The sequence below is a fragment of the Sinocyclocheilus rhinocerous genome, unplaced genomic scaffold (assembly GCF_001515625.1).
Source record: "Sinocyclocheilus rhinocerous isolate Xijiao unplaced genomic scaffold, SAMN03320098_v1.1 scaffold557, whole genome shotgun sequence".
Classification (NCBI taxonomy): Eukaryota; Metazoa; Chordata; class Actinopteri; order Cypriniformes; family Cyprinidae; genus Sinocyclocheilus; species Sinocyclocheilus rhinocerous.
This window is the reverse complement of record NW_015633548.1, coordinates 689,377-716,807: the sequence shown is the minus strand read 5'-3', so window position 1 is coordinate 716,807 and position 27,431 is coordinate 689,377. Positions and strand designations below refer to the sequence as shown.

General features: G+C 38.1%; 1 protein-coding gene across 5 annotated transcripts in view; it reads left to right on the top strand.

Moving 5' to 3' along the window:
* The first annotated feature begins 11,030 nt into the window (after positions 1-11,030).
* atp11c (ATPase phospholipid transporting 11C (ATP11C blood group)) overlaps positions 11,031-27,431 on the top strand; it is a 69,673-nt gene continuing 53,272 nt past the window's right edge. For all 5 annotated transcript variants that reach the window (XM_016558210.1, XM_016558209.1, XM_016558211.1 and 2 more), the window contains exon 1: positions 11,031-11,544. In XM_016558210.1, coding sequence (XP_016413696.1) covers positions 11,518-11,544 — 27 coding nt within the window. In that variant the 5' untranslated portion in view covers positions 11,031-11,517. The remainder of the gene's footprint in view (positions 11,545-27,431) is intronic.

The window sequence follows — 27,431 nt, the reverse complement described above, 5'->3', positions numbered from 1 at the left end:
CCACTCTTCCATTGTGTGCTGTTGCATTCCAGGGCTCAGCCACGGCAACAGGGCATCATGGGAGCACAGCCAGGGCTCCCGCTGGGCCACTGTGGGCCTGAGTTCTGACAGCCAGGGCAGCCCCCTCTCCCACACTGCATCCACACTACTGATCACACACTATTCTTCACACCTCCTGCTTCCTCCACACACACACACACACACACACACACACACACCTCTGTTCCTCTGCCATCCTGCCCTTTCCCACACCACCTTTTATGGGCTAATTCATGGGCAAAAAGTCTAAAAATGAAAAAAAAAAGTCTCCTTTTACAGTTCACCCTTAGATGAGCTAATTCCCTGTGGGCTGTTTAAAGTGTTTACTTCAAACCCCAGTGTCCCTAGAGTCATGCTGTCCATTAGGGACTGCAAATTAATTTAGTTGTATTTGTGTTTCTGTAATGCATAAAGGTTCTATATTTTCATATATTTTATATATATATTTCAATTAAAACTGTAATATTGTGAAATAGTAAAATATATTATAATATATGTTATAATTATATTATTCTACTATTCTAATACAATTTAAAATAACTGTTTTCCCTTGAATATATTTTAAAATGTAATTTATTTCTGTAATGGCAAAGCTGAATTTTCAGCAGCCATTACTTTCATTTTCAGTGTCACATGAGAAATCAGAAATCATTCTAATATGCTGATTTGCTGCTCAAAAAACATCTCTTATTATTATCATCAATGATTAAAACAGTGCTGCATAATATTTTTATGTAAAAACATTTTTGCAGAATTGTTTTATGAATAGAAAGTTCAAAACAACAGCATTTATTTGAAATAGAAATATTTTGTAACGTTATAAATGTCACTATTAAAAAAAACTTTTAATAATGGTTGTGTATATATAATTTTTTTATTTTTTTATTGAATTTTTTCTTATTTTACAAGAAATATATTTTATTATATTTTGTCTTTTTATTTATTTTATAGAATATTTTATTTAAAAAACACTTTTTAAAATCATCTTATTAGCTGTTTACCTGTTTCCCAGTTTCTAGTTCAGAGTAAAAAAAATGTCTCACAATTGTGCCTTTATATTTATAATTGTGATTTTTATCTCTCACAGTGTGACTGCACTTTTTATTGTAAACTTTTTAATTTTTTACTCTGAAGCAGAAATGGCTTCCATACATTTTGGCCCTTGTTAGTTTCATTTTCTGCAGTGTGTCCATTGACAAATAAAATACAAATATTCCATGTAGTCTTTTACTCTTAATGAGCTCATTGAAGCAACATGCATAATATAATAATATTATGAAAGAATTAGCAAAATGTTTAAAATAGTCTGCGATCACATCACACCATAAAACACCAACTTTCCGTAAGTATTTAATGTCAACTAAGCATGTATAGATGAATACGCAGGCACATTGCCATCAATGCCACTCAATGTGCCATGTATCGTCAGTGTCAGAGAGTTAGCAGCTGTGGGCTTGTTTGTATACAGATGCATGGAGCTCGTAATGATAATTACCCTGCAGCTGCACTCCAGGGCTCTGGGCTGCAGTTTCTCACCGCGCCACCATTGTGTCTGTGCGCAGATCAAGAATGTGGGAAAGTGAAGTAATTAAAGTATTCTGTAACCCAATTAAGCAAACTGCCCCCCAGCACCATCAGCAGGCCAGGATTACACACTCAGAAAGGCCGACGCTTCACCCCTCCTCTCTCTCTCACTGATACCTGCTGCTGCCCACAGTGTTTAAAGACTAGTTTAGTTAGGGGGGTGTTTAACAACTAACTTGTCAAGTAAAGACAGTGTTTGACAGCCATTCTGCTTTGGCTAGAGAGTTTCAGGAGGAAGGATTGCTGGAAGAGATCAGTGGGAGCCACTGAGTGGGCAGAGAAAAATAGGTAAGCCTCTCTTCTCTGCTGAGTAGAGCTATTCATTAGCGCTCTGATTTATACATCCTTCTGCTTTAATCTGCAGCCAGGCCAGTGAAGATGGATGGGTGACAGTCCCATCGGTCACAGCGATTCAGCGCTCAGTCACCGCGGAGACAAGCTGTGAAACCGGGAATGCTGGAAGCCCACAACCTGAGAAAAAAATAATATAGAAAAGAGAGCAGATTCAATTTCAGAAATGTAAATCCCAAACTGATAAATGCAGTTGGTACTTTCCAGGAATGCAGTCCCATTATTTTGGGACTATTGGACAATGCTTTTTATTTTATTTTTACAGACAGAAATCTTATGTTTTGTGCTGTGAAAAAAAAAATTTAGATAATGTTTTAAACATAATTTAACTTATCATGTAAAATAATGGTAATTTGGTAGTTTGATAAGTTATTTAGGCTAAATTTGCAATCTTGTTTTTAATTTGATTTCATTTATTATGCTTTAGTGTTTTTGATTTAACATTTAGTCTATATTTAATTTTTATGTGTGTGTGTGTGTGTGTGTGTGTGTGTGTTTTATTGGAAAATAAAAATCAGGTTCTAAACTTTATTTACCCTTTGTTTTATGTTACAAAATTTCAAATCTCATTTAAAATAAAAATAAAACAACTCATGTAAAATCTACTTCCTAAAGTGGACAAAAACATATTCTCAAAGTTAAACGCCTTTCACTGATCATCAGTTCAAAAAGAAATGAAAAAAATACACTTTTTTTTTGCATTTCAGGTCTTATTTTTGTACCCTATTTGTGAAAAAAATCTATCTTATACTATTTCATCACATTCATTTTTTTCACATGAAAGGAAATAATTTAATTAATCTGATATTTATCTCTTCTATTCAGATCCCAAAATGAGATCTTGTCTACTTCCTCTGGAATAAATAAGCAACACATGTATTGGTTTAGTGTCTCTTTGTTGAGTTGCTCTATCCTGTGCCCGTTTGCTGGGCAGTGTGTTTGAAAAGAGTGAATGACACTCAATGAAGGTGCTCAATTAACTGTATAACCCAGCCATCAATTAAGACATCAATTACCAGTTTGATTGATGGGGCTAAATGATGCGATTCATTTTCTCCATCCAGCGGAAAAACACTGGAAGTCACAGTATGTGAAAATTAGCTGATGAATGTTATATTCAGTCCATTTTGCCTTGATAAGACATGCAAATACATAGTTTTTTTAATTCTTCCTTTTATCTGCATTAATAAATAATACTATAAAATACCTACTTCACTGTGAAAAACTGAAATTATTCAAAATTTTAAATTAGATTCCTGGTCACATTTTAAATGTATATGTTATATCATTAACTTTTAGAAAAAAACTCAATCTAACTTTTCCAAATTATACTTATTTATATGGCTTTAAATATATGATTTTTTTTTTAGGATATTGTTGTGATTGAGATTGTTTGTGCTTATTTGCATAGATTTATTTCTTAAAATTCAATTATTGTATATTAAGACTGAAATATATAGTGCTGTTATTATGATATCAAGTAATATATAAACAAATATATAATTCATTTGAAATAACAGAATTCTATCATTTCTGAGTAATTTTTTTCATGCAGAATCCAACTCAATATGCTTGAAGTTCTGAAATGAAAAAGAGGGATGAATTCAAAGGGAATGGTTAGCTACAAAAATGAATTATGTACCACTGCATTACGTTTTGTTACAATGAGTACAAAGGTATTTAGATAATAAAGTAAATTGTTGTAAGAGAACATCGGAAATGCTTCTATTTTCTATACAGAAAAATGTAAAGTGTATGATTGTAAAGATTTTTTTGTAACCAAATTGGTAATTTAATTTCCTTATAAATGCAAATAAATTACTGTTTGTTGAATCGCACAAGCTGACATAATTTACTTCATTCTTTACATTTATTTTGTATGTCTCCATACAAAATAAAAATGCAGGCACAGAATAAAAACATCTGTATTTCTAGTATTTCCTATGCTCACAATTTATTTTCAAATTATTATATTTTTTCAAAGATAGCATAGTTTGTTTTTGGCTTAATGTTTTATATTACATTTATATTTTATATGAATAACTTTCCTGTTATTCTAATCACCCTATTTGAGCCGAAATTACATCACTTATTAGCTTTTTTTCTTCATTAGCAATTTGACAAATGCCCCCTTTTTTAACATCTCCATATCATTCTGCTTGACTTTCCCCCGGTTTTGAATTCGGTTATTGATTGCCTGTTCTGTTTCACTTGGAAAAGGTTGATAAAGGAGGTTTTCACTTTCTCTATTGGATGTGACAGCTCCCTAACAAGAATAATGGAAAGGCTCCATTCACAGGCAAATCAGCCCAATTCAGCGTGCCCCTACACACTCAATGGAGGAGTCACAGCCCTTCCCTGCCCATTCCATCACAACCATCTCTCTTCAGCACCCCTCAAACTTAGCACAACTCTTCCAGCAGACAACATTCCTCTTTGTCAACCTCTCTGCCCGGCCATCAAGCGGATGAATCGGTCAATAAGCGCATGATGAATTTTTAAAAGGACAACTAAATAGATGACAACCATCAGCTGATTTTCCGGGCCTGTCTGCAACAGCTGATGATGCTTTGAAAATCTCTCAGGACAGTTTCTGTCGGGATATACATTTGGCTTTTTAAGACGGCAAATTGCGTGTTTAAACAAATCCTTTCAATCCATTGCAAATCAGAGTTTCCCAAACACAGAAACTATACATCCTCTAAAGAAATACGATATCATTCCTTTCACAATCTAATACCCTGGATTCATTAAGAGAAACCCTAACCCTCAATCACACTTGTGCAAAACAGCATCCTTTAAGCTGCATGTAATGACAAGAGGCCAAGCCCCTGGAATTCCTGTGCTTGCTGTACAGCAGCCAGGTGACAGCAGCACACAGGTGTGAGGATTCAGAACACCAGCGCTGGGCTTGTTCACAGGGGATTATGGTATCAGAATTAACCTGGCTGGAGAGAGGTCATGGCTACTGGGCTCGGGCTTGTGTAGGGAAGTGCTGAAGAGTGAAACTAAGCTACCCACGACCTGTTAGCTGTGAACTACTGAACGCAGTGGCGTCCGGTTTAGGTTAGAATTAGAAGAGAAATAGCATTCCAGCTAACTAGATAAACAATAGCCTACTTGCACAGCACAATATTTAAACTCAGCTTTTATTGGTTTTACTTGCATCATATTCTCAAATGCAGAAAAAAAGATCTCATTACAAACAATGAACCCTTAAATTAATACATAGGTCACACTGCGATTAACCTCAGGTTATCGTCATTTAAAATCACGCAGGGTTATTAAATCTGGCTTCAGAGCAGTAGGCCATTGGCACAGCAACAAACAGACATGGAGTTAAAATGTAGCTACCAGTTGTTTTGCAGCAAACAGCCAATCATTAACCGAACAGCGCTTGATTAATTAAATATTCATGCACGCTGCACGTCACTGAAAGTTTACGCGCTGTATTTCGTTTAGCGTGAGGTGAAAAAAAATCAAGAAGTCAGTCAAGAACTGTGACGGAAGACGCATTGAGTGAGAAGAATACAGTTTCATTCTTACAGTTATTATGTGAAATCTATATTCTAGTGTAAAACAAGTTCAGCTGATGCGCAAGCTGTTATTTAAACAGCTAGCGTCACGTGCTGTGAATTCGTTCAGTCAGTGATATTATTGATACCGCAAAAAAGAACGGTAAAACAGTGTATAGTGTTACTGGGTTAGCTATAGTGAGTCACTTACAATGGAAGTGAATGGGGCTAATTTGTAAACACTGAAACGCTTTTTCAATTAGTACAGCCACAAGATGTAAACAATAGGCCTATTTGTGTTACCATGATTTTAGAGTGGGGGAAAAGGCTTACTTTTACACCTTATCTGTGTACAATTATACCTAACTTTAGGGTTTATGATGATACAATGCCATAAACCCTTAAATTAGTGTACAAAAATTATTTAAACAGCTTTACAGCTCATAACAGAATAATTAATATAAGTGCTGTATTAAAAATTTTAGGCTTTTTTTTTTTTTTTTTTAAGAAAACTAATGAAGAGGTTTTTTGCTGCTTTTGACTGAACTTATATTAAACCTGCAATATTCCTTTACAAGCAAGTTTTTTTTTCATTCAGAAGGTGAAAGAGTATCTAAGGAGTATCTTTAAAGTGAGCGGATGCCCTACAGTTCAGCAAAATCATCTCTTTTCTGTTAATTTATGGCCATATGTTTAAACCGTAGATATGACGCACACGCACACACAGACACACAGAAGCGTCTAGAGGATCATCTAGGCTTAGCTTGATTCTTTGTCGATTAGACATGTTGTTGGATTTTGACTCTCCTAAGCACACACAGTCCTCTGTTTCCTGCCATGATTTCTCGCCCTGTCCTGAAAAGCGACTATGAGGAATCCACATCCCGTTCTGAATGCACACTTGTTCCTACTCTCGATTGGCCATTCAGCCCCCTCTAAGGAGACAAGCCCCAATCACAATATTGTCAAGGCTCTGTTGGTTTTCTGGTTCAAATCCTTGTTCACGCTGTTTGCTGAGTACTCATCTGCTGTGACAGCCTTCAGACAAACAGAGGCTCCTGAAAGAGGACTTCCACAAGCAGATCCTTCCTGCTGGGCAGTGGCTGAAACGGCCCTTTCTCTCGCCATCAAGTGGAACCCAGCCTATTGAGCCGGCCCCTGGGAGCCCCACATTGAGGCGGGCTATGGGCCAGCGCTTCGCCCCTCGGGCCCTGGGCCACCCTCACGTTGTTCCAGGACACCTGTGCCCACCTACCGCCAGCGTGGGAACCCTCGGCAGTGAACCTTGTTAACTAAATCAGCTGTGGGCTGAAACCAGAGACCAATTTAGACAAATTATTTTTAATCCTGTGTTCTGGTGAAACAAAAGTTAGACTGAAACTTTTGTTCTAAACAATTTCAGGTGATAAAAATGGCCAGACTGAACCAAGAAACGGGTTATTGTTTTAGAAGTTGACCCACTTCTTTACCCCCCCACCACCACCACCATCCCCACCCCCCAGATGAGGCACCAACTAAATCTCCATGGCACACCGCAGAAAAATGGCATCAATTAATCAGCATTCATGAACCGTTTACTTGAGCCCCCCTTTGTTTGAAGCAGGGTTTAATCCAGACAGAGGCCTGGCTGTTTGGATCCCTGCAGACAGCAGCGGTCGGACCATTGTACGCTCACATCCACTGGCACTGCACAAATTCTCATTCCCTCACACTCTCATCTGCTCATTTGTCATCGACGACAGCGCTCTCAGCTTTCCGGCGATGACAGCTATATTCTTTTTCGCTCCGATGTAAAGGTGAACTTAAAGCGAGCTAAAATCATCCAAAGTAATTAGATTACATTTATGTGACAGATTACACTCAGGCGCAAGTATCCGTCTCATTTTCCAGTCGGAAGTTGTTCGTGCGTCTTTGCGGGGCCAGAAAAGGCAGGAAGTTCTCTCTCTCTCAACGTATTTCTCTCTCTCCCTCTCACCGAATGCCAGCTTTGCCAATTCACTCCGCCGCATGTGTGAAGACATCTGTCCATATTCCAAATCTCCCATTTTGGTGCAAATGATCCTCCTTGAAGGAAGCAATTTTTACAATGTGGCAATTCTCAGATTTCCATCAAGGCTCAGTGCCTTTGCCTTTCGCCTCACCGAAGAAGCAAGTTTAATTGGAAGGCTGCATTTAAAGCCATTCCACAATTATACAATTATACTGAAGATGCATGTCTGCATGTTGCTCAGTTTGCGCCAATTTACTGCACTTTCTGCACAGTTAAGACTAGCGCTCCTTTCAGTGGATGCAAATTCCCCTCATTTGGCTCCAAATGAAGCATAATTGCTCATATTCAAGCAAACACCTTTGCTATGAGAGGTTCTTCCTAGTTGGTTCATATTAAATCTGAGGAGAATGAAAAAAAAATCCCAAAATCCATTTGCGCACACGTGCCAGCTGGATCATTCTGTTTGGGGGAATGATGAGGAAATGGATGATGCAATTGAGCACATTGAACATTAAACATCCTGCTAGCACTTTTAATTCAGCAACCGCCGTCTCCAAACTTCCCTGTATGTTCCTAAATGCCAATTAAAGAAGTAAAAACTGCTTCCATCCGTCAAGTTGGTTTCATTTAGATTTCGCTTAAAACTTGAATCAAAAGCGATTGTATTTTGCCATCACGGATGACGCGGCATCCCAATTAGTTCAAGCGCAGACGTTTCCCCTTCGGTCGTAAAACGAAATGGAATTATATCACCCAGACATTCCACCATCAAAGTATACTCTAGCCTTTCCGCTCTTTTGTTTCGGTCGCCGCAAGTTAGAGAGGGTCTTGTCGTTCAAAAGACCCAAAGTATCTGAAGTGGCGGCGCAAGCACACCACCGACAATGGCTTACAAGAGTCTGTTTTAATTCATACCCTCTTTTTAAAAAAGGGGGACAGCACAACAAACCGTTGACCCACTGATATACAATTAAGAGTGATGCGGCAGTTAATGCTACAAGCAACTCTGTTTAACAGTCTGTCTTTGACCCACTGCCACTGAATAAATATAATGCAGAGAGCGAGAGACCGAACGAGAGAAAGGGATCCAGGGAGATTTTAAGCACAGATAAGTAGTTAAAGACCTTTATAGAGTATAACACCATTATCTTTGCTGAATAAAAATAGGATTTAGTGTTTTTTCCACTAGTTAAATGAATCAATGCTACTATTAATAAAACAAAGCAAAAACAGTGAGCCATTGTGGTAATGAAGTGAAAATAAAAATCATTAAAAAACAATTAAACTGAATTTGTAACTTACCATTAATTATCCTCAGATGTCATTAAGGTATGAATAAAGTGTGCATGTATTTAGAAAATTTGCCTATTTACGATCACAATACAAACAGGTTTTTAAGTACTAAAATGCTTCAATTACACATTTCATATACAAAATGCTCACCATATTTCCTACACTATTCTGTAGCCCTGAACATTTATGCTTTCCACCAGCAAACTAAGTGTGTTAAGGATGCAAAGTTTTGCCTGTATAAAGTTTGAACCTACAATCAAAAGAACGTGTATAATCAAACGAGCCAACACTTACTGCAGTAGGGCGACATCGTGTGGGTTTAATACATATTGCAGATTAATTTACTAAGCACGAGCTACTTTTTATAAAACGTCACCAGGGAAACTTGAAATATTTTCATGCCAGGGTTATTATAGTTATCTAAACCATAAAACATTTTCCATAAAACAACCACAAAACATTTCTGTTGCTTAAAATAAAGGTTAACTGAAATAATAATAAAAACTTAAACATGTTATTTCAGCTTGCCACATTTCTCATTCTCATTTACTTTAACTTAACTAAAATCACTAAAAATACATAAATCTGAAATAAAAATAATAAAACTATGTAGACATATATTAAAAAAAACTAATAAAATGACAAAAACACAGCAAAATTACGAAACATTTAAGTAAAATTAAAATGAAAACTATAAATTTAAAAATAAAACGAACTCAAAATATTAATTAATAAAAATAGCCTAGTATCTCAGTGATACCAAAAAAATCACAGTTTCATGCTTATAGTAAATGGTGCAGTTTATATATTGTATATTTTTAATTGATTGTAATATTTTTTTTTTACCTCACATCACTGTCGTATATAAAAGAAAGTATTAACAACTAGAAAAGTCCATCAAAACAAACTTACAATTTACTGAAAAAAGGTGTATATATACATGTTTGTTAACTTTAAGTCCATCTATATGTAACTGTACTACTAAACGTCACTTTTAGCAAGTGAACTCATTTAAAATGTACAACCTTCTCTTCCATAAAACAGGCAAACAATAATAGATTTACATTTATTAATTTAGCAGATGCTTTTATTCAAAGCAACTTACAAATGAGGATATTAATGATATTATTGACTCAACCTGCATTACACAGATTGCTGTCCAGTAAAATGAATAATTTAGAACTTTAACAATATAGATCATAAATTCAATATCCCTGTTACTTAGAAGAGGACTGAAGTATCCTCAACTGAACAACTAGAGCTGGTAACACATGGTCTCTTAAAATAAAATAAAATAAAATCGATAGATAGATAGACTAAGGATCAGTCTCTCTGAATCAGATATCAGAAATCAGAGCTTCCAGTGCAGACAGTAGGCCTACATACACAGAGCAATAGACAAATAATAAAAAAAATAAAGTACAAATGTGCTGCTATTTACTACTAAATGTGCCTTTTTTTGTTGGGTAAATGCTGTATATATCGTGCTTGCAATCTAAACATAAACCACATGGTGGTGCTATAACAAAAACTATCAACAGGCTGACAGCGTGAGTAAAGGGGTGAGCGAGGGCGTCCATTATTCAGTACTTCTGGTAAAATGCATTTGATCTCATCCCAGACACGACCACGTAGTATTATTAATGGTTCATGTAGTCTATGTATTTACAATGCGACTGATTGTCTGTTATGATTTAGGGCAGTGACACAGTGATTCACATCGTCAAACTGAAATAGCCTATGTTAGAAAGTGGTGTTTTAATGCATGTAAAAATGCATTATTACATATACTGTAGCCTATGTCACATTCAGTGATTGAGCTTAACCGAGTCATGATACATGATACTACAGCATACACTAAACAACATAGCTTACTGCAAAATAAACATCATGTTTTTATTAGATATAACTGACTTCGACCTTGTTATTTATATAAAAAATGTATTCTGGAATTTCCATGCTTTGTCACAAGATACACTGCTAATTAAAGAAAACAAACAAACAAAAAATCTCAGCAATAAATGAAAGAAAGTAAAGTGTATTTCCTTTTAACCTTATAATGACAATTACATCAACATTACAAATAGAATATGTTCACTACGTTAATTTAAACTGAACAAGTTTTGGGAAATGCCAAAAAAAGAAAAAGAAAATCGTATCCAACCAAAAATACATTTCCCAGAAACCTGCGGCATGTGATGACGGCACCGAGGGGCGGGGCTTGTTGTCGTAGCGGCTCTTGCGTTAGTAGAGTAAAATGTGTTTGACAGGAATCTGAACGACAGGAGGGGGCGGCGGCACACGAGTGGAAAACCGCACCTTCAAGAGATCGCCATCACTTTTTTTCCTCCTCGCGTGCAGTCCGTTAACAGCGGGTAGGCGAATGCGGTGAATTATTTGAAGGCTCAGCAACAGGGCACATAGAGTACAGGATGCCTCTGAGTGTATCAACCCCGCGCGCGGGGAGCTCCCGCGACTAACGCCGCGCAAAGTATCCAAAAAGGAGAATGCGAATGGTTAGAGAGGACAGGATTCAATTAATATGGAAACGATGTAGCATCACCGCCGCATTGCATATAGCTCGGGGAAACAGGTTAGAAAGTAGATAGCTAAATAGGGCGCATTTTGCCGTCATACATGCAAACTTACTCATCATCAAGCTCAACTAGCCTGTAGTTGGCTGCAACAAAAGGAACCGCTGCTCGACAGTGTCTTCAGATACCAAAGAAGACAGAAGAATTAAAGATGTTACGGAGGAGGCTCAACCGATTGGTATGTATGGCACTCTACCTGTTACTTTAAAGAAGATGTAATCGAGTCTGTAAGTAATGATCAGCCTGAGTCTGACAACAGGGCGCATGTCGATGAAACATCTCAAATGCTGCATAAGTGGAGCGTTTATTTAAAAACTAGGGAGCCACCCTGCAGAAAGTTCTGAGTTTATCAACACCACCAAAGCTGTAATTAATTGAGGTATGCAGTCAACTTCCTGTTAACACTGGCCAGCTGTTGCTAAGTGAGTCGTGCCACGCACATATTAACGATTCAAAAAATGTATGGGCTTTAGCAGCCGTGAAAAAATATTTTTTGTGAAGCTGACGGTTGTTTGAAACGCTTTTGAGTTGGCTACCTAGGGTTAGGAGGACAGGCTGGGTTTGAGACACTGGCGACGCCTCTGTTGTGGTGAAGATAGTCGTTTTAGGCAGCTCGTTCAGATGTGTCCTGCCAATTTTTTAAAGTTAAGCTGCATTCCTGATAGCGCTAATCAAATAATACTGCTCAGTCTTGCAAGCTAAGCCCTTTAAGCGTTGTACTTGAATCCAATAATTAATTTCCTAATGCCCTTCGTTGTTGTCGCAACCTTTTAGATGCTAACTTTATTTGGGCACGTGATGCAGTAATTCTGCTCTTACCACATAATTGCAGAGCATCCGGGCAGTGCCGGAGTAGCTCTTGAGATCTAATGTTGGGTTGAAGACGAAGCCTGTTGTTAGTCTTGGCTGTTTTAGGCTGTGGTGGGAATACTTGTAATCAAATTTCTCCCTGTTTGTGCTTCAAGTATTGTTGTAATTCACCCTTACAAATGAATTCACTACGCTCTCCATATCCGTAAAGGGGTGGTTCATCCCAAAATAAGCATTTATTTCCTCACCCTCATGTCATTTGGAACCTGCATGACTGCCATTCTTCCATGGAACACAAAAGGAGGTAGAGAATGATAACTGATTCTATCATTGTATGAAGAAAAAAAAAGGAGCAGTGAAAGTTTACATGGTAGAGAGAAGTTCAATTCAGGTTTGGAACAACATGAGGGAGATTAAATCATCACACCACTGTGCCTTTAATATGGCTGTGTCAGATTGTCTTGTAATGTATTGTAATGTGTTGAATGTATGAAATGAAACCTCTGTTTGCTTAATATTATATTATTCTTACCATTTGTTATTTCTGGGTCAGTGTGAGCAAATCACATCCTCACTTGCTTAGTCTTGAACTATTTGTATAAACCAGACCTTGGTCTATTCCCCTCACAAGGTTTATGTACCTGAAATTATTAGTAGTTTGCATAAAAGGAGGCTTCCTAGATCACGATTGCAACTAATCAAATAGCTATACACCAACCAACCTCTTGATCCAACAAACCCTCTCTATGTCTTTAAATTCATCCCGTTTTAGGCACTTCACACAGAATATTTTCTATGTAATCGTGCTAGACTTATGTGTTTGTTGTGTTCGCGCCATGCATCTTTTGCAGATTCTCGCAGTTGAGCATTGCTATGTCTGGTTTAATAAAAGGTCGTCCCCCTCATTCATGACTGTAATGCAAATGCATTCATTGTGAATGGCCACTTAAAGTCAGCATGAAATGAAAATTCACTTTATTTTCCAAATGCATGTTATGTATCTTATTGTGAAAAATTTATCTGATATTATGTTTAATTTAATTTTTTTTACATCGTAATTTTTTAATAAAAATGTCAGAACTGGATAACTGATGTATGCTGGACTTCTCCAGTCCTTTTAGTCTGCTTAAACCCGTCACTGCAAGCTAACATTCATCTGCCTTCATTCTTGACTGCATCGCCCACATCAACAACTGATGGATAGAACCAAGCCTCCGTCCTATACAGTAGGGCTGGGTATCGATTCAGATGTCCCGATTTTGATTAGAACTTACAGCTGCTGTGTATGTGATACGACGGTAGTTTTCTCAAATGAAACGGTAAAATGCTAATGAAGTGACTCTCAGAGCAGCTGGAGATGACATTGTGTTCATATCATCATATAGTGAGACGGCAGAAGCTGAAAACACCGCGAGCGTCATCCGCGCTTTAGTATGTGTGTAGTAAACAAAACAGTGCGTCGCACCATTCATTGCGGAAATCATGGCGCCTTATGCGTTAATCAGATCTTGTTTTAAATGTGTGCTGAAATAAATACCGGAAAAGATAGATTCGCGGCTTTTAAGAATCGATATCGAATCGACGTCATTTAAAAAAAACGATTAATCGAAAAATCAATTTTTTTTGCCCAGCCCTACTATACAGTATATGTTTTTTTTGATAATCCATTACACTCAGATGTACGTGATTGTGTTTTGTTAGCTGATTTCTGATTCAGCCGAACCCAAAACCAGCCTAATTATTCATGGCTACCTTGAGACCAATAAGTCGGCTAGGCGATTTTGAAAAATTTCCACATCTCTACCGGTCCGGTAGGTCACATAGGTTCCTTTTTTTATGCTGAGCCGCTTTACTACCTTGTCTCTTTTTATAGTGTAATTCTCCCATAACCTGTTGGTGCCATTAGGTTAAATCGTGCTGCTGGCAGTGTGTGCGCTATAGATACCAGCAGTAATAGACCAATATAATGATACCATGCTCTGATATTCCCGCAGGTCTTGTAATGTTACTCAAGTCAGCATATTCTCTTGCGCTGCTATGGGCTTTGCTATCTTTTTGTATGAATCATAAATAACGTTTGCGTGGTCGCCATACCTGTTGTTACTGATGCAGACAGTATTGTTATTACAGCATCTCAAGTCATTCTTCTCAGATAACATGGACAACTGTTTACTGGAAAGTCAAGGTCTGTGTAAACTATACGAGCAGGAATCTTCTGTTTTGATGTGCTGCTAGATCGGTATACTTGGAAAAGTCATTAAAAATTGTGTTAGCTGCTACAGCAATGCACCTTTGATTTGTTCTCTGACAGGAATGCTAAATCTTGGTGCTTTTGATGTTCTCTCAGTCCTTGAAGATAGTGGCCTGTTGTGTCTTGACTGGTGGTCTGGAGGAAATGTGATGGCATTCAGGTTTGAATCTCTTTCGTAAAGATTGGAAAACAATATGGACAGATATGAAAGGCCTAGTTTTCCGGAAAAGCCTGCTTCTCTTCTGCGGGTGAGTGCTGAGTTAGTTTAGGGAAATGCAAGAGTTGGTTCAAACGGTTGCTTTTCTCATGTGTTGAGTAGTGCCTTGACTATTTAAGAGCTGCACAGTAATGGTTAAATTGATAATCCCGGTTATTTAGAGTATACATTTTCAAGATAAATAACCAGTGTGGGTCAATATTGCCTAATCATAAGAAGCAGAAATTGTGATCATTAAAGTATGATTAATCATGCAGCCCTATTATTTACAGACGTTCTCTGAACAGTCAGTTTATTTGTTTTAGTTAGACTTCAGAGTAGCTGTTGATAGGCCTGTCGCAATAATCAATATATCGACTTATCGCGCAAAATTTCCATGATCTAAATATTCTATAGTTTGTTGTCATTTGGAAGTGTGTAGGCCTTCTTGCATTATTATGCTGTTACATTATGATTATATATTCAGTGGCATAAAATGGTCTTTAAAATGACAATAATATCGCTTATCGCAATTATTTCTGGGACAATATATCGCACAATAAAAAGTTGTTATCGTGACAGGCCTAGCTGTTGACACATCTACTGTACGTCAGGCCCTGTCTGACTGGATTTCTCTATGTTGTGCTGTCACTTCTCTCTGAGCATTTATCGCAGGTCCTTCCTCTTCACCAGTTAAAGGTGAAGTCAGAGCTTCCTTTGGTGCGTACGATGCTCTCTTAGGAAAGACTTTGCCTCTTTGAAGCAAACCCCTGAGGAGATCTGAAGATGGAGCTGTGCAGATGTTATTAACCGTGGCTTACCCAAAGAACACTGCAAGTGTTTGATGTGCGAGGGTCTTTTTTCTCTCCTCTCTGTAGTTTTTCACCATCTGTAATAATTTAATAAATTTTGCGATATTGTGAAACATCCGTGGGATGTTTGTCTTTTCTTTCTACCATCTTTTTCAATTTATTGGGATTTTTTACAGCGGCAACAACAGGAAACAACATGAAAGGGTGGGTGGGAGAATATGTGCTACAGGGAAATTAGGAAATAACCGGATCCCGGATTCAAACTCTGGTGAGCCATCAGGCTACACTTCCCATCAAGTTGCATCTTTTTTCTAATTGTATTGTACTGCTGTTTTCCAACGGAAGTAGTGACAGATCTTTTCTTCCCTATTGTGACGTACATCTGAGTGAAACTGGTTATCAAAAAAAAAATTGGTTTAGGAATTGGTTCTATCCATTTGATTTTGAGATGTGGATGTTGCACTCAAATGAATGTAAACGTGTAAGAAAGGGGCGGAGTTAAAGCAGACTAAATGATTGGAGTAGACTGGCATACATCACCAAGAAGATGTTTTCATTGGAAGATTGAGTTATGACATTTTGTAAAAAAAATAAAAATAAAAATTAAGCCTATACTTGGATGATGTTACCAATAAGATCTATAATAGTCATTTACAAAATATATAGTGAATTTTCATTTCATGCTGAAAATCATTCACTCAACTACCAGTGTCCCTCAGCACTATTGCTGGCACAAGTCCCACAGAATTCTGGCATATTAAAAGCTTGCATGTGCATCATGCACCAGCTTTTCCTCTGTGTACAAGCCAGGTAATTTAGAGTACCTCAAATTTTAAGGACGTCCCATCATTTATAAGCAACTGCTGAGATAATTTGCATGCGTTTCTATGCTATTGTTTTCAACAGTGCTGAGATTTGAACCTAAAAAGGGCTTTCAGTACCCCTCGTGATTGGCTGTCTTGTCCCTGCTTTGTCTGAGTAGTCAGTGTACTATCACGCAAGGGCCACTCCGTCCTGCTCCACTCCGCTGCCTCCACTGTGGTGTGTCCTAGCTGCTAACCAGTCGGCCGTCTGGCTGTGCCTATAAAGGATGTTTTTGGGTGTCCGGGTGGTGCACGAGAGCATCATAAACAGAAGCCGCCGGCCTCAGGGAACTCGGTGTGCAGGTTTGTTGGAAAGCAGCCGCTGTCAAACAGCTCACCCAACACTCGTGTGTGTGTGTGCATGCGCTCTGTGAGGAGTGCTCACTCCCCAGGCAGGCACTGCGGCTGTGTGCGTGTGATCTGTCAAATGCCCATCTTTACGAGGTGTAAATGTAAACCCAGTAGGTTGTGTCTCAAGTGAATGTAAACAGGTGGAAATCAGATAATATGTGTTGCCTTTCAAATATAGCTTAAGACACTATGTAATTTGAAAATTAACTACCATGCTAGCTAGGAAGTGGGATCATTACAGCTCTTCAAGATAACTTTAATATGCTCTTTAGATTCTGTTTTACACATCTTCATCTAGAGTGTGTAAGTGTTTACACTGAGTCACATTTTCCTGCAGTCTGAACATAGCCTAAGTGACTTCTTTAAAAAGCATTACGTCTTACATACCTAAAACTTCTGAATAGTAGCGTACATAAGTAGTTACCTCCTTTTTCACGTTTTACGTACTTCATAGAAGCATATTGCAGAATATTACATGCTGCAGAATTACGCTCAGTTCTGAAACTATTTCTGCTGTGAAGCTCCGTTTACGTGCTCAGTGTGAATGCTGTGAACTGTCAATATGTGTACCTAAAAGAATATATGCAGCTTTCTTGCCACAAATCACACAGGATTGTGAAACAAACCTTGGCCTAAAAAAAGAGAAATGGCTAATTTATTGTAACAAGTCCGCTTTTCAGTCCAACCGCAGACAGCACTGAGTCAGTAGATATAGTTAATTACATTTAATAATCATGCAGTAAATGCAAATTATTTAAGCATTTGTATTTTATATCTAATTACTTTTTCACCCCAAATTCTGAACGTTAAGTGGAATACTTTATACGAGTGTTACTTGACATTTTGAGTAATACTCATGGCCTTTATTTTAAATTTGATAATATTTGTATTAAAATATTAATTTTAAAGTAATTATTCAATAGCACATTGGTTTTGAGAGCTGATTTTTCCTGGAATTAGCACTAACTACTAAAATTTTAGCGACAACTGTTAACCAGTGAAGCTATGCATCAAACTCTGTTAAGTCCAGCCTCGCTGTATATTATAATGGGAAGTGCTTAACAATTACGAACAATTATTTGGGTTATTATTCTTTTACAGCACAGCTCATGCTTTGAAAATGCAATTCACTGTCTATTCAAAACAGATTAACACTAGCCTTGTCCCTGGAATTTTGTGTAAGCTGCTGTTTGTGTTAGACCAGTGACCATGTACCCTCACCATCTTATAGCATTACAGGAGGAAGATCTGCCTCCATTTGTTTTGACCGCCTAGAAGTGCTCCTCAGCTGGAATTTTAAGCTCCATCTCAGATCAACCACCTGACCATCACAAACAGCCCCTAATCAGAATCAGAATCAGAATCAGAATGAGCTTTATTGCCAGGTATGTTTACACATACGAGGAATTTGTTTTCGTGACAGAAGCTTCCACAGTGTAACAGAATGTGGAGGAATGTACACACTTACGAGAATGAACGAGCAAAACTCCCGCGGCGAATAGAACGGCTTGCAATTAATGAAGAGCACTTCTAGATCTGAACAGCACATCTTCTTTAACACAGTTACATCTGTACACCACCTCTCATTGATGTAAAAGCATGTCCCGCCGCCGCGCGATTTCCCCGTTGATTCTGCGTCGCGATCTGCTCTAAACAGCTGAAAGCCCGGCAGACTCAACGCGCTGTCCGGAATGGCGTCTTTCAGCCAGGTTTCCGTGAAACACAGAGCAGCAGAGTTTGAAAAATCCTTATTTGTCCGGGAGAGCAGAAGAAGTTCGTCCGTTTTGTTGGGTAGAGAGCGGAGATTTGCCAGATGGATGCTTGGCAACGGCGTTCTGAATCCGCGCTGTGAGCTTGACGAGCGCACCGGTTCGCTTCCCCCGTCTGCGCGTCCTGAAGCGCTTGATCAGCGCTGCAGCTCCCCCGACAACAATGTCCAGCAAAACATCAGAATAATCAAAAACCGGTGAAATATCGGGTGGTGTGTACTTCCGAATGTCCAGCAATTCGTCTCTGGTGAAACTGATCGCAGGGATATAACTAAAGACAGGACAAACTAACAAAAACATAAAAACAACTGCGGAGCACGCCACGGAGGCAGCCATCAGCGTCGGCGCCATCTTACTATGTACTTATAATCGTCATTGACCACCTGTTGCAGGGGTAGTTATACTGATGATAACCATGTTGATGGTGTGATGGGCTTTTCGGGGTAAGTGGCGGAGGGTGAGGGGCCCACATTGGCCTGCCTGGGCTAGTGATTTATTGGCCTTGTTTGATCAGGAGAGCCACATATTGATTAGAGTCCTGCTCCGTTTTGCTGCCATTTGTCTTGTCCCTCCCGAACTGGCTGGCAGACAGAAATGCTTATGCTGACTACTACTTCTTTCCCTCTCCCTCTTTCTCTTGCTCTCTCTCTCTCTCATTGCACTTCGGCTCCCCATAATGAAAACGCAGCCAGCCACACAAGGCTGAACCCTACATCCCATCAGAGTCAGGATGGGTGAGAGAAAACTGTGCAGAAAGCAGACAAGGCAATGGAAGTGCATGTGCAGATCTACCTGTTGTATCCCTCCGTTACCTTCCATGTGTAATAGACAGGCTTTCAGAGGCTGATTGCTACAGCGAGGGCGTTGGAGATGGAGCGTCCGGGTCTATCTCTAAAAGCAAGGCTGAATTCTCAGTTTGTCATTTTAAATAATTTACGTGGCTCGTTTTTTAAAATTCTCCTCACAGCGTTCCTCCCTCCCCAGCTGTATATTGTCACCCAGGCTTGTGGACTTGAAATGCATTCCTGTCATCCATATATTTATAAAGCCTCATCCTGAGATTCCCTGTGTTGTGCCCTAGCTACTGGCAATACCCCAAGAGCGCTCGCTCTGCAGTGTGAAGAGAATAATGAAAAGTGTAAGTGTGTGAAAGGGAAACAGAAAGTGTGACTTAGTGTTTTTTGGTACTTTTGCTTCAGCAGGCAAAAAAGAGACACTTTCCACTTATACCAGCAAAAACAAAAGGACCCATTACCCGGCCTTGATGCACACACACACTCGGAGTTCCCGGTTAAATAACGGGCTCTGATGAGAACCGGATGAGCCCACGCTGGAGCTTTCCCATCAGTCCACTGCAGGGAGAGAACTGAATCTTTACTCGTCTCACTGGTGCCTGTGAGTGGAGCCGTGGCCCTGTAGCTCAAACCGCTTGCCGCCTCAGCAACCTGGGTGCGCCATAGGGCACATTAGTTTCCTTTTGCTGTTACGCTCTTCGACAGAGCTAGCTTTTTCTCTGTCCCTTCAAACACAATTTGCTTTAATTAATTGAATGGTAATTACAGTCAGTGATGCTAAATGTATAGTAAAAGATAATGGCATCAGAGCCACAGGAGCTGAGATGCAGATTTTTTTCGACATGTCAGCATTTAGATGCAAATATCCGATGTTAAACGGTAGCTAGAACGACTCTCTCTTTCCCATCACTCCTTTCTCTGCCCCTCCCCCTCTTTTTCTCTCTCTGGGATGAAAGCCACAGTGCAGTCAAACTGATTAGTTTATCCAAAGACGCACCGTGCAAAGGAGGAGACATGATAGTACCTAAATGAAAGCCGTGGTGCTATTGTCCCTCCGACATGTTAGCTGGAGAGAGTTCTCTATTGCTTGCATGCAGTCTTTTGCACTATAGACTTTAAAGTAGTCATTTTGTAGTGTGCTTGTATATTTTCTTTTAGATGTGAGGATTTGAGATGTTGTCTTTAAGACACTTTTTCTTAAAGCCTTCTGTGGCTTTAAACAATGATAATTCTTACACAGTTACAAAGTGAATATTTTTGTTGCCACGTTATTTTATTCAAATTAACTTGTGCATTCACTTTATTGTCGGTTTAATCTCATGTATATTAAAATGGTTTTGAACGAGTTAAATAACCAGCTGGCAGAGCGGTTTAGTTTACCAGTGTTCAGCCATTTTAGCTCAAGTGGGTCAGTTCCCAATATACTGCAGTTGGATTTTTTAATGAAGTATTTATAAATGTATGCCATCATAGTATAGCATACAGCATAGTTTTTTTCCCTCATCATATGTTCATTAACTTTATGATTTAAGTAGTTTAATTAATATCATCATTTTGTCTTGTCAATATTATTGTTTTAAAATGCTTCATCAAGAAATATTTGTCTGTAATTTTGTTAAAAAGATTAAAGGGATAATTCACCCAAAAATGAAAATTCTGTCATTAATAGGGGCTTTCTCAGGAGAAACCTTTTCATAGTTCCTAGAACTATTGGTGGAAGTACCCACTTTTTGGCGTGTTCAGCTACTAGGAACGTATTTAATTCTAGGAACTCTGTTTGGGGAACTAAATTAGCTCCTACTTCAGAGTAGGGTCTAAAAAAGTTCTATAGGAACTGTCAGTGACGTAAGTGTACGCTGATTAGCCAAATGCATACGAAACACATTTTTAAAAAGCCGTGTAAAAATATTTACTCCACGAATATTTACTGTCGGCTGCTTCAGAGTTCCTGTTGCCAGTGCAAATGCAACCAGGAAACCGGCCCAAGGGAGAAATTGGTTCTCTTGGAACGACTCTGCTGGCTAGTTCCTAGAACTACGTGGTGCAAAAGCCCCTAATTACTCACTCATGTCGTTCCAAACCTGTAAGGCCTTTGTTCATCTTCGCAACACAAATTAAGATATTTATGATGAAATCCGAGAGCTTTCTGACCCTGCATAGACAGCATCGCAACTACCACGTTCAAGGCCCAGAAAGGTAGTAAGGATATCGTTAAAATAGTCCATGTGACATCAGTGGTTCAACTGTACTTTTTCTGCGCGAAGAAAACAAAATTAACAACTTTATTCAATTCTTCTCTGAATGCGTGGCGGAGACTGACATGGAAGAGAAGAATTGTTTTTGCTTAATCAAATTACATTTGAACCACTGATGTCACCTGGACTATTTTAAAGATGTACTACCAAAAGTCCAGAGTTTTGCGACCTTAGGGAGCGTGATGGATTGTAGCGTGGTAGAAGACTAGTTAGGTACACAGGAGCTAACCCATTAAGGGCCTTATAGGCAAGTAATAATATTTTGTAACTGATACGGAACTTAATAGGTAGCCAGTGCAGAGACCTTAAATGTGGTAGTTGCATTGCTGTCTATGCAGGGTCAAAAAAGCTCTCAGATTTAATCAAAAATACCTTTAATTTGTGTTATGAAGATAAACAAAGAATCTGTTGAATGACAGAATTATCAGAATTTTCATTTTTGGGTGAACTATGCCTTTAACAGTGGCTTCAAAGTCCAGGCGTTCGTGGTTGATCTTGCAGACCAAGTTGAAAAGCATGTTTCATATTTCCCGTAAGTGTCCTTAAAGATGAATAAAACATGAAACGGCATTCACAGCTCCTTTACCTTTCGAGAATATTCAGAGGGAAATAGTGTAGAACCGGACTTTTGATTGGATCAATATGGATATGCTGATACATGTATGGGATAATGCACAATGTCAGGGTTTATTTTGTGTTAATGATTGGCTGACTGTACATTTTTACTGCTTATTAAATGACTACAAAAATAGATTAGTAAATGAATACGAGATTGATTTGAGTTTAAATTATTTTATGTGAGAGGAAAGTGTGTAGAGAACTAGCAATACAAGAGAATGAAACTATCAGAGCTATACAAGCAATCAGCTATGGGACAATGAATAGAAAGTCATTATACACAAATATTTAACTGCAAAACGTCATGACTGACCAATCAGATTCAAATATTTAAATGAGAATAGTAATACAGGTGAATAACATTTTCCCCACCTGTGGGACCTGATAAATCATGCACTACAAGGGACATTAAGAAAGTAAATAGTCATAGTTTGCTTTCGTGTTGTCTTTGAAGTGTAATAATGTGTGTAATGATGATTAATGAATGTAATGATGACTGTTATCTCAGTAATGTTCATAAACAAGTTCCCAGCCTCACTGACAGCAAGCTTTCATCACAAGTCACATTCTCTTTGTGCAGACAACAGCACAGTGGCTTCCTGTTGTTTTCTCTCCCTCAGCTTTTCCTTAAACTTTCACCTCTCTCACATCCCTCAGTAATCTCACATGTCTCTGCAGACTCGGTCTGAGAACTGGCCTTGAGCCAAGCAAGCTCAGACCAGTTTGCATTTTCACTTGCAGTTCAGAGCAAGAACAGGCTTGTCTTCAGCGAGCGTTTGGGAACACATCTTTATATAATTTGGGTCAAAAAGCAAAAGAAAAACAAAAAGCCATCAGCATTGTCATCACTTGCCGAAAGCCATCAGTGAAAACTCATCTCACACATCATTTGAGCTTGCGACACGCAGAATCCCCAGATGTGGTTTAGTTACTTTCTTTTTTCTGCATCTGTCCTTTTTCCGTCTCTCTGTCAGTGAGGCCATGTTAATATAGGCCAGGCCACAGTACAGAGTGTCTACTGCTGCACCGCTGCTCAGACTTCTCTCACTACCAGTCTTCACTTCAGCGTGTCGTGGTGCTATTAATATCCTCCTGGTGCCACCCTGTATTCTGCACATGATGGAGAATAAAAGAGTTGGGAGTCAAGGCATTGTGGGATCTGCTGTACTCCGTGGCGACTACTACCAGTATAAAATGTGATGAATGGATAATGGTGGTTAAGCCTTTTATTCAGGTTTATTATCTGGTAATGCGCAGAACGTGCAGAAGCAGCAGCTGAAGTCCTAATGTAAGGCTGATGATGTTGATATTACTTGATGTATTTCATTTTTTGTCCATGAAAGCTCAATCTAAATCAGATCAAAATGATGTTCTGTGCCAGACAAAATTGTTCATTTAATTTAGCTGTGCAAATGTAGGCTTGATGTCGAAATAATGTGGGTTATGTTTTGATTTGTGGGAACTCTGCCTTGCATAACTACAGTGCAACTGTAGCCAGATAGCTTGTTTTATTTGGCTTTAAGCTTGAGCGTTTCTCTATTGGAAAGCACAGAACCGGCACAGTGAGTGCTGCCCACATCATTTATAACCGTTCAGAGATGCAGGAACCATTATTGGACATGTTTCTACACATGTCCAATGATCTTTTGATACAATTTCCTCTATGTGAAAGAATTGTGTGACTTTCTTGTAGGGCACTGGTAAATTTTGTTGCAAATTCTGCTCCTGTCAATTTAAACATGTCAGCTTTATGGAAATTTTATGATTGACTCATGATAGTTTTGATAGTATCAGTGAGAGTGAAACATTTGTTAAAAAAAAAAAAAAACTAATGCTGTGCCATCATTTTACACCATTAGTGTGAAATTGTATTATATTTTCTGTGATATTTAAATTATTATTTTATATTATTAAATGTCAGTGCAACTCAGAAAACAGATTACTTCTATTATATTATGTTATTATTATATATTATATAATATATTAACTGTATATCTTCCAGCTATTGTCTTTGTAAAGAAATCCTAACATTTGATGAAAAAATATTTGTAATTTTTTTTAAATAACGAAGTGGCTTAAGTAGTTTTAAAATGCATATTAAATGATAAATGTAAAATTATAGATTAAAAATAAAAAAAAATACTGTAAATGTAAAATTAATGTTTTTCTGTAAAGCTGTTTTGAAACTATGTATTATAAAAAGCATTTGAAATTGGAATTGTGAAGCCATTGTTGATCCTTACGACTAATTTTTGTTGGTTTTAGGAGTTGACGAACTCTGTTCTGCCCGATGAGAGCTGTTTGGATCTCTAAAAACATGCCCTTTTGGACTCGCTCAGCTTCGCCCTGCTGTTAGCATCAGGTTATGAGCTGAGTGAGTGGGTGTTGTATGGTTTAATACAGCCTTCACAAAGCCCCTTACACTTTACTCCAAGTCTCTAAATCCGAGCAGTTATTTTAAGCGTTCAGTCTTGTTCATTTTCCCCCCATCAGTGCTCTTAATTGCTAGGTCCTTTTTCAGTGTAGCAACAGTCTTGTTCCTCTGGCAACCAGTGTCTCCCTCTGTCAGTGTTCGGCCTCTCAGACGAAGCATCCTTGCAATTTCGATTATTCAAATTAATATGCAAAGTCCGTAGCAGACCATTTGTTTTGCCATTTGTTTGTGGTTGTTACTACAGGAGTGGGCCGGTCACGTGTATCGTCTCATCAGCCTGGGCCACAAGATCTCCGCTGACATCCACTTTCAGGAGTATTTAGAAGCTCATTGTTCACTCAGTCATTCACACTCGACTTGAGCCTGTTCTTCTGCTTTCAAGCTGTCACTGTCACTTTGATGTCTTGCCTTCTTGCCCTATTTTCTTAGTATAGATTGCCTGCTGCTCTGAATGCCAGTGGTGGAATAGCACTGTGAATAAACCACTTTGTTTGTCACCACCTTGCTTGTCTTTTGTTTTTGTGTAATGCAGGGAATCTGGTTCGTATAGGTTTTCAGAAAAGGTGAAGAACCTGGGCCTTGATGGATGACTGAGGCTGCGTTCGAAATCCGATCTTTCGCTCACATCTGACACAGATCGGAATTTGTTGCACACGTGTAAACACACAAACCCGCACGAGATCCGATTTTTTTGTACTCTCTCTCTCTCTCTCTCTCCTTAATTCGAATTCATTTAAATGTAAAGTGAATGTAAACGGACGTGCCAAAAAATCGGATATGGTCAAAAGATCGGATCTGTGCATTAAGACTTGCAGTGTAAACACAGCCTGAGGGGCTCTGTCTTTCTGTATAGCCTCAGGGCCCATTTGAAATGCAAAACGTACTACCACTCAGGCAAGTGAATGAGGAAGTGCATTGTATGGAAATCCCCTTCTCGGTCAACCAAATTCTTGCCTTGTCACCTTCTGTAGAACTCAAAATTAAATGTCTTTTTTATCATGTACCATGCTTACAAAAAGAGGCTTCTGATGAGAAGCCTCCCTGTAATATGCTTCACGAAGGGGTGTTACAATAATCAGGGCTCTATGAAATCCGTTTTATTTTTTCCCAAATTCCATTTTATTTTTTTCAAACTTCAATTTTTTCCGTTTTAATTTTTCTGGATTCCATTTTTGTTTTACGCTTTCATTTTTCTGGACTCTGTTTTAAGTGTTAAATTAAATTGTATTAATCAAAAAGCATGTATAATTAATTGAAATCATGAAACTTACACAATTTAACAACAATGTATTAAAAGTAAAAAAAAAAAAAAACATTTTAGGGCCCTATTTTTTTCACAAATTCTTTTATATTTTTACCAAATTCTGTGTTTTCCATTTTAATTTTCTGGATTCCATTTTAATGGTTTAATTAAATTCTAATAATCAAAAGCACCTGTAATTAACTGATTTTATATTAAAAAAAAAAAACTTTTCGAGGGCAGTCGGCTCGTGGTAGATTTACAGCTGTGCTGTACTCTTTCCATTACTTAATTAATTTAACTCCGAGGGTGTCCAAACTGCGGCTCGCTGCCTGTTCCGATGCGGCCTGGAGAATGTTTTAAAAATAGAATAGATTTTGGCTCGCTATTGTGAAATTATATGAAATTCTGAACACTGTATCCGTTACATACAGCCAAATCTCAGCGCTTCACCTCGGCTAGTACATTCTCTTCGCAGGTGCCATTGCACGTTCTCAGTCCACTGTGATTGTGTTCTGTAGTAAAAACACTTGAGTATGTGTATTATGCAAAGTGCTATACATGTTGACTTCAAAGCATTATAAAATTGAAGTTGGAATTGTGTATGGGTTATGGATTCTTTGAGATTTTGTTGGTTTTAGACAAACTGAGATGTGCCTGATGAGAGAAACGTGCTCTTTTGGACTTCAACTTCACCCTGTTGTTCATTAAACACCGTAGGCGCTGTAATGATTGAAAACACAATGTTTTATCTGCGCTACTGTTCAGAAGTTTAGGGATGTGTATGGTTTTTTTAAATGTTTTCGAAAGAAGTCTTTTAGTCACAAAGGCTGCATTTATTTGATAAAATACAGTAAAATCAGCAACATTGTGAAATATTATTACAATTTTAAATACCTGTTTTCTATTTTAATGAATTTTAAAATGTAATTTATTCATGTAATGATTTTTTTTAGCATCATTACTCCAAATTTCAGTGACACATGGTCCTTCAGAAATCATTCTAATATGCTGGTTTGCTGCTCAACAAACATTTCTTCTTCTTATTATCAATGTTGAAAACAGCTGCCAGGGCTCCAGACTAACATTTGAGAGCAGTGGCACCAGCGCCACTAAGTTCTACAGATGGTGGAGCCAGGAGCAGATTTGGTAGCGCTGGGGGTGGTGTGCGGGAGTATTAAAATATAGATCATTTAATCATAAAATTACTATTGTTTTGCATTAATAAGTGCAGTTACTAATAATATTACATGTTCATTTCTTGTTTATTTTTCTTTTGTTTATTGTTTCTACAGATTTGACAGTAAAGCACTAAGCTTGAGTTAAGATGCATACAAAATTTACTTTTATTAACAAGAGTAATAGGTGCAAAATCTAATTTTTATATAGAAAATTTATATATTCCACTCTTATTAAATGTACCATTATTCTTCTTCTAGTATATGGAACTGACCAACTTCAGTGATTATGTGTGATTTAGTAGCAAATTGAAGAAAAGTTTGTTTTTAAAGGCACTTTGTGACTTTTCTTACTTCATACACAAAAAAGTGTAATATTCTGACAAAATCTGATTTCTTGATGATTTGATATTTTATAATAGTGATTTTATAATTTCAAAATATAGAGAAAAAGTAGAAATTAATGATTAATAAGCCAATAAGTGCTCCTCTGC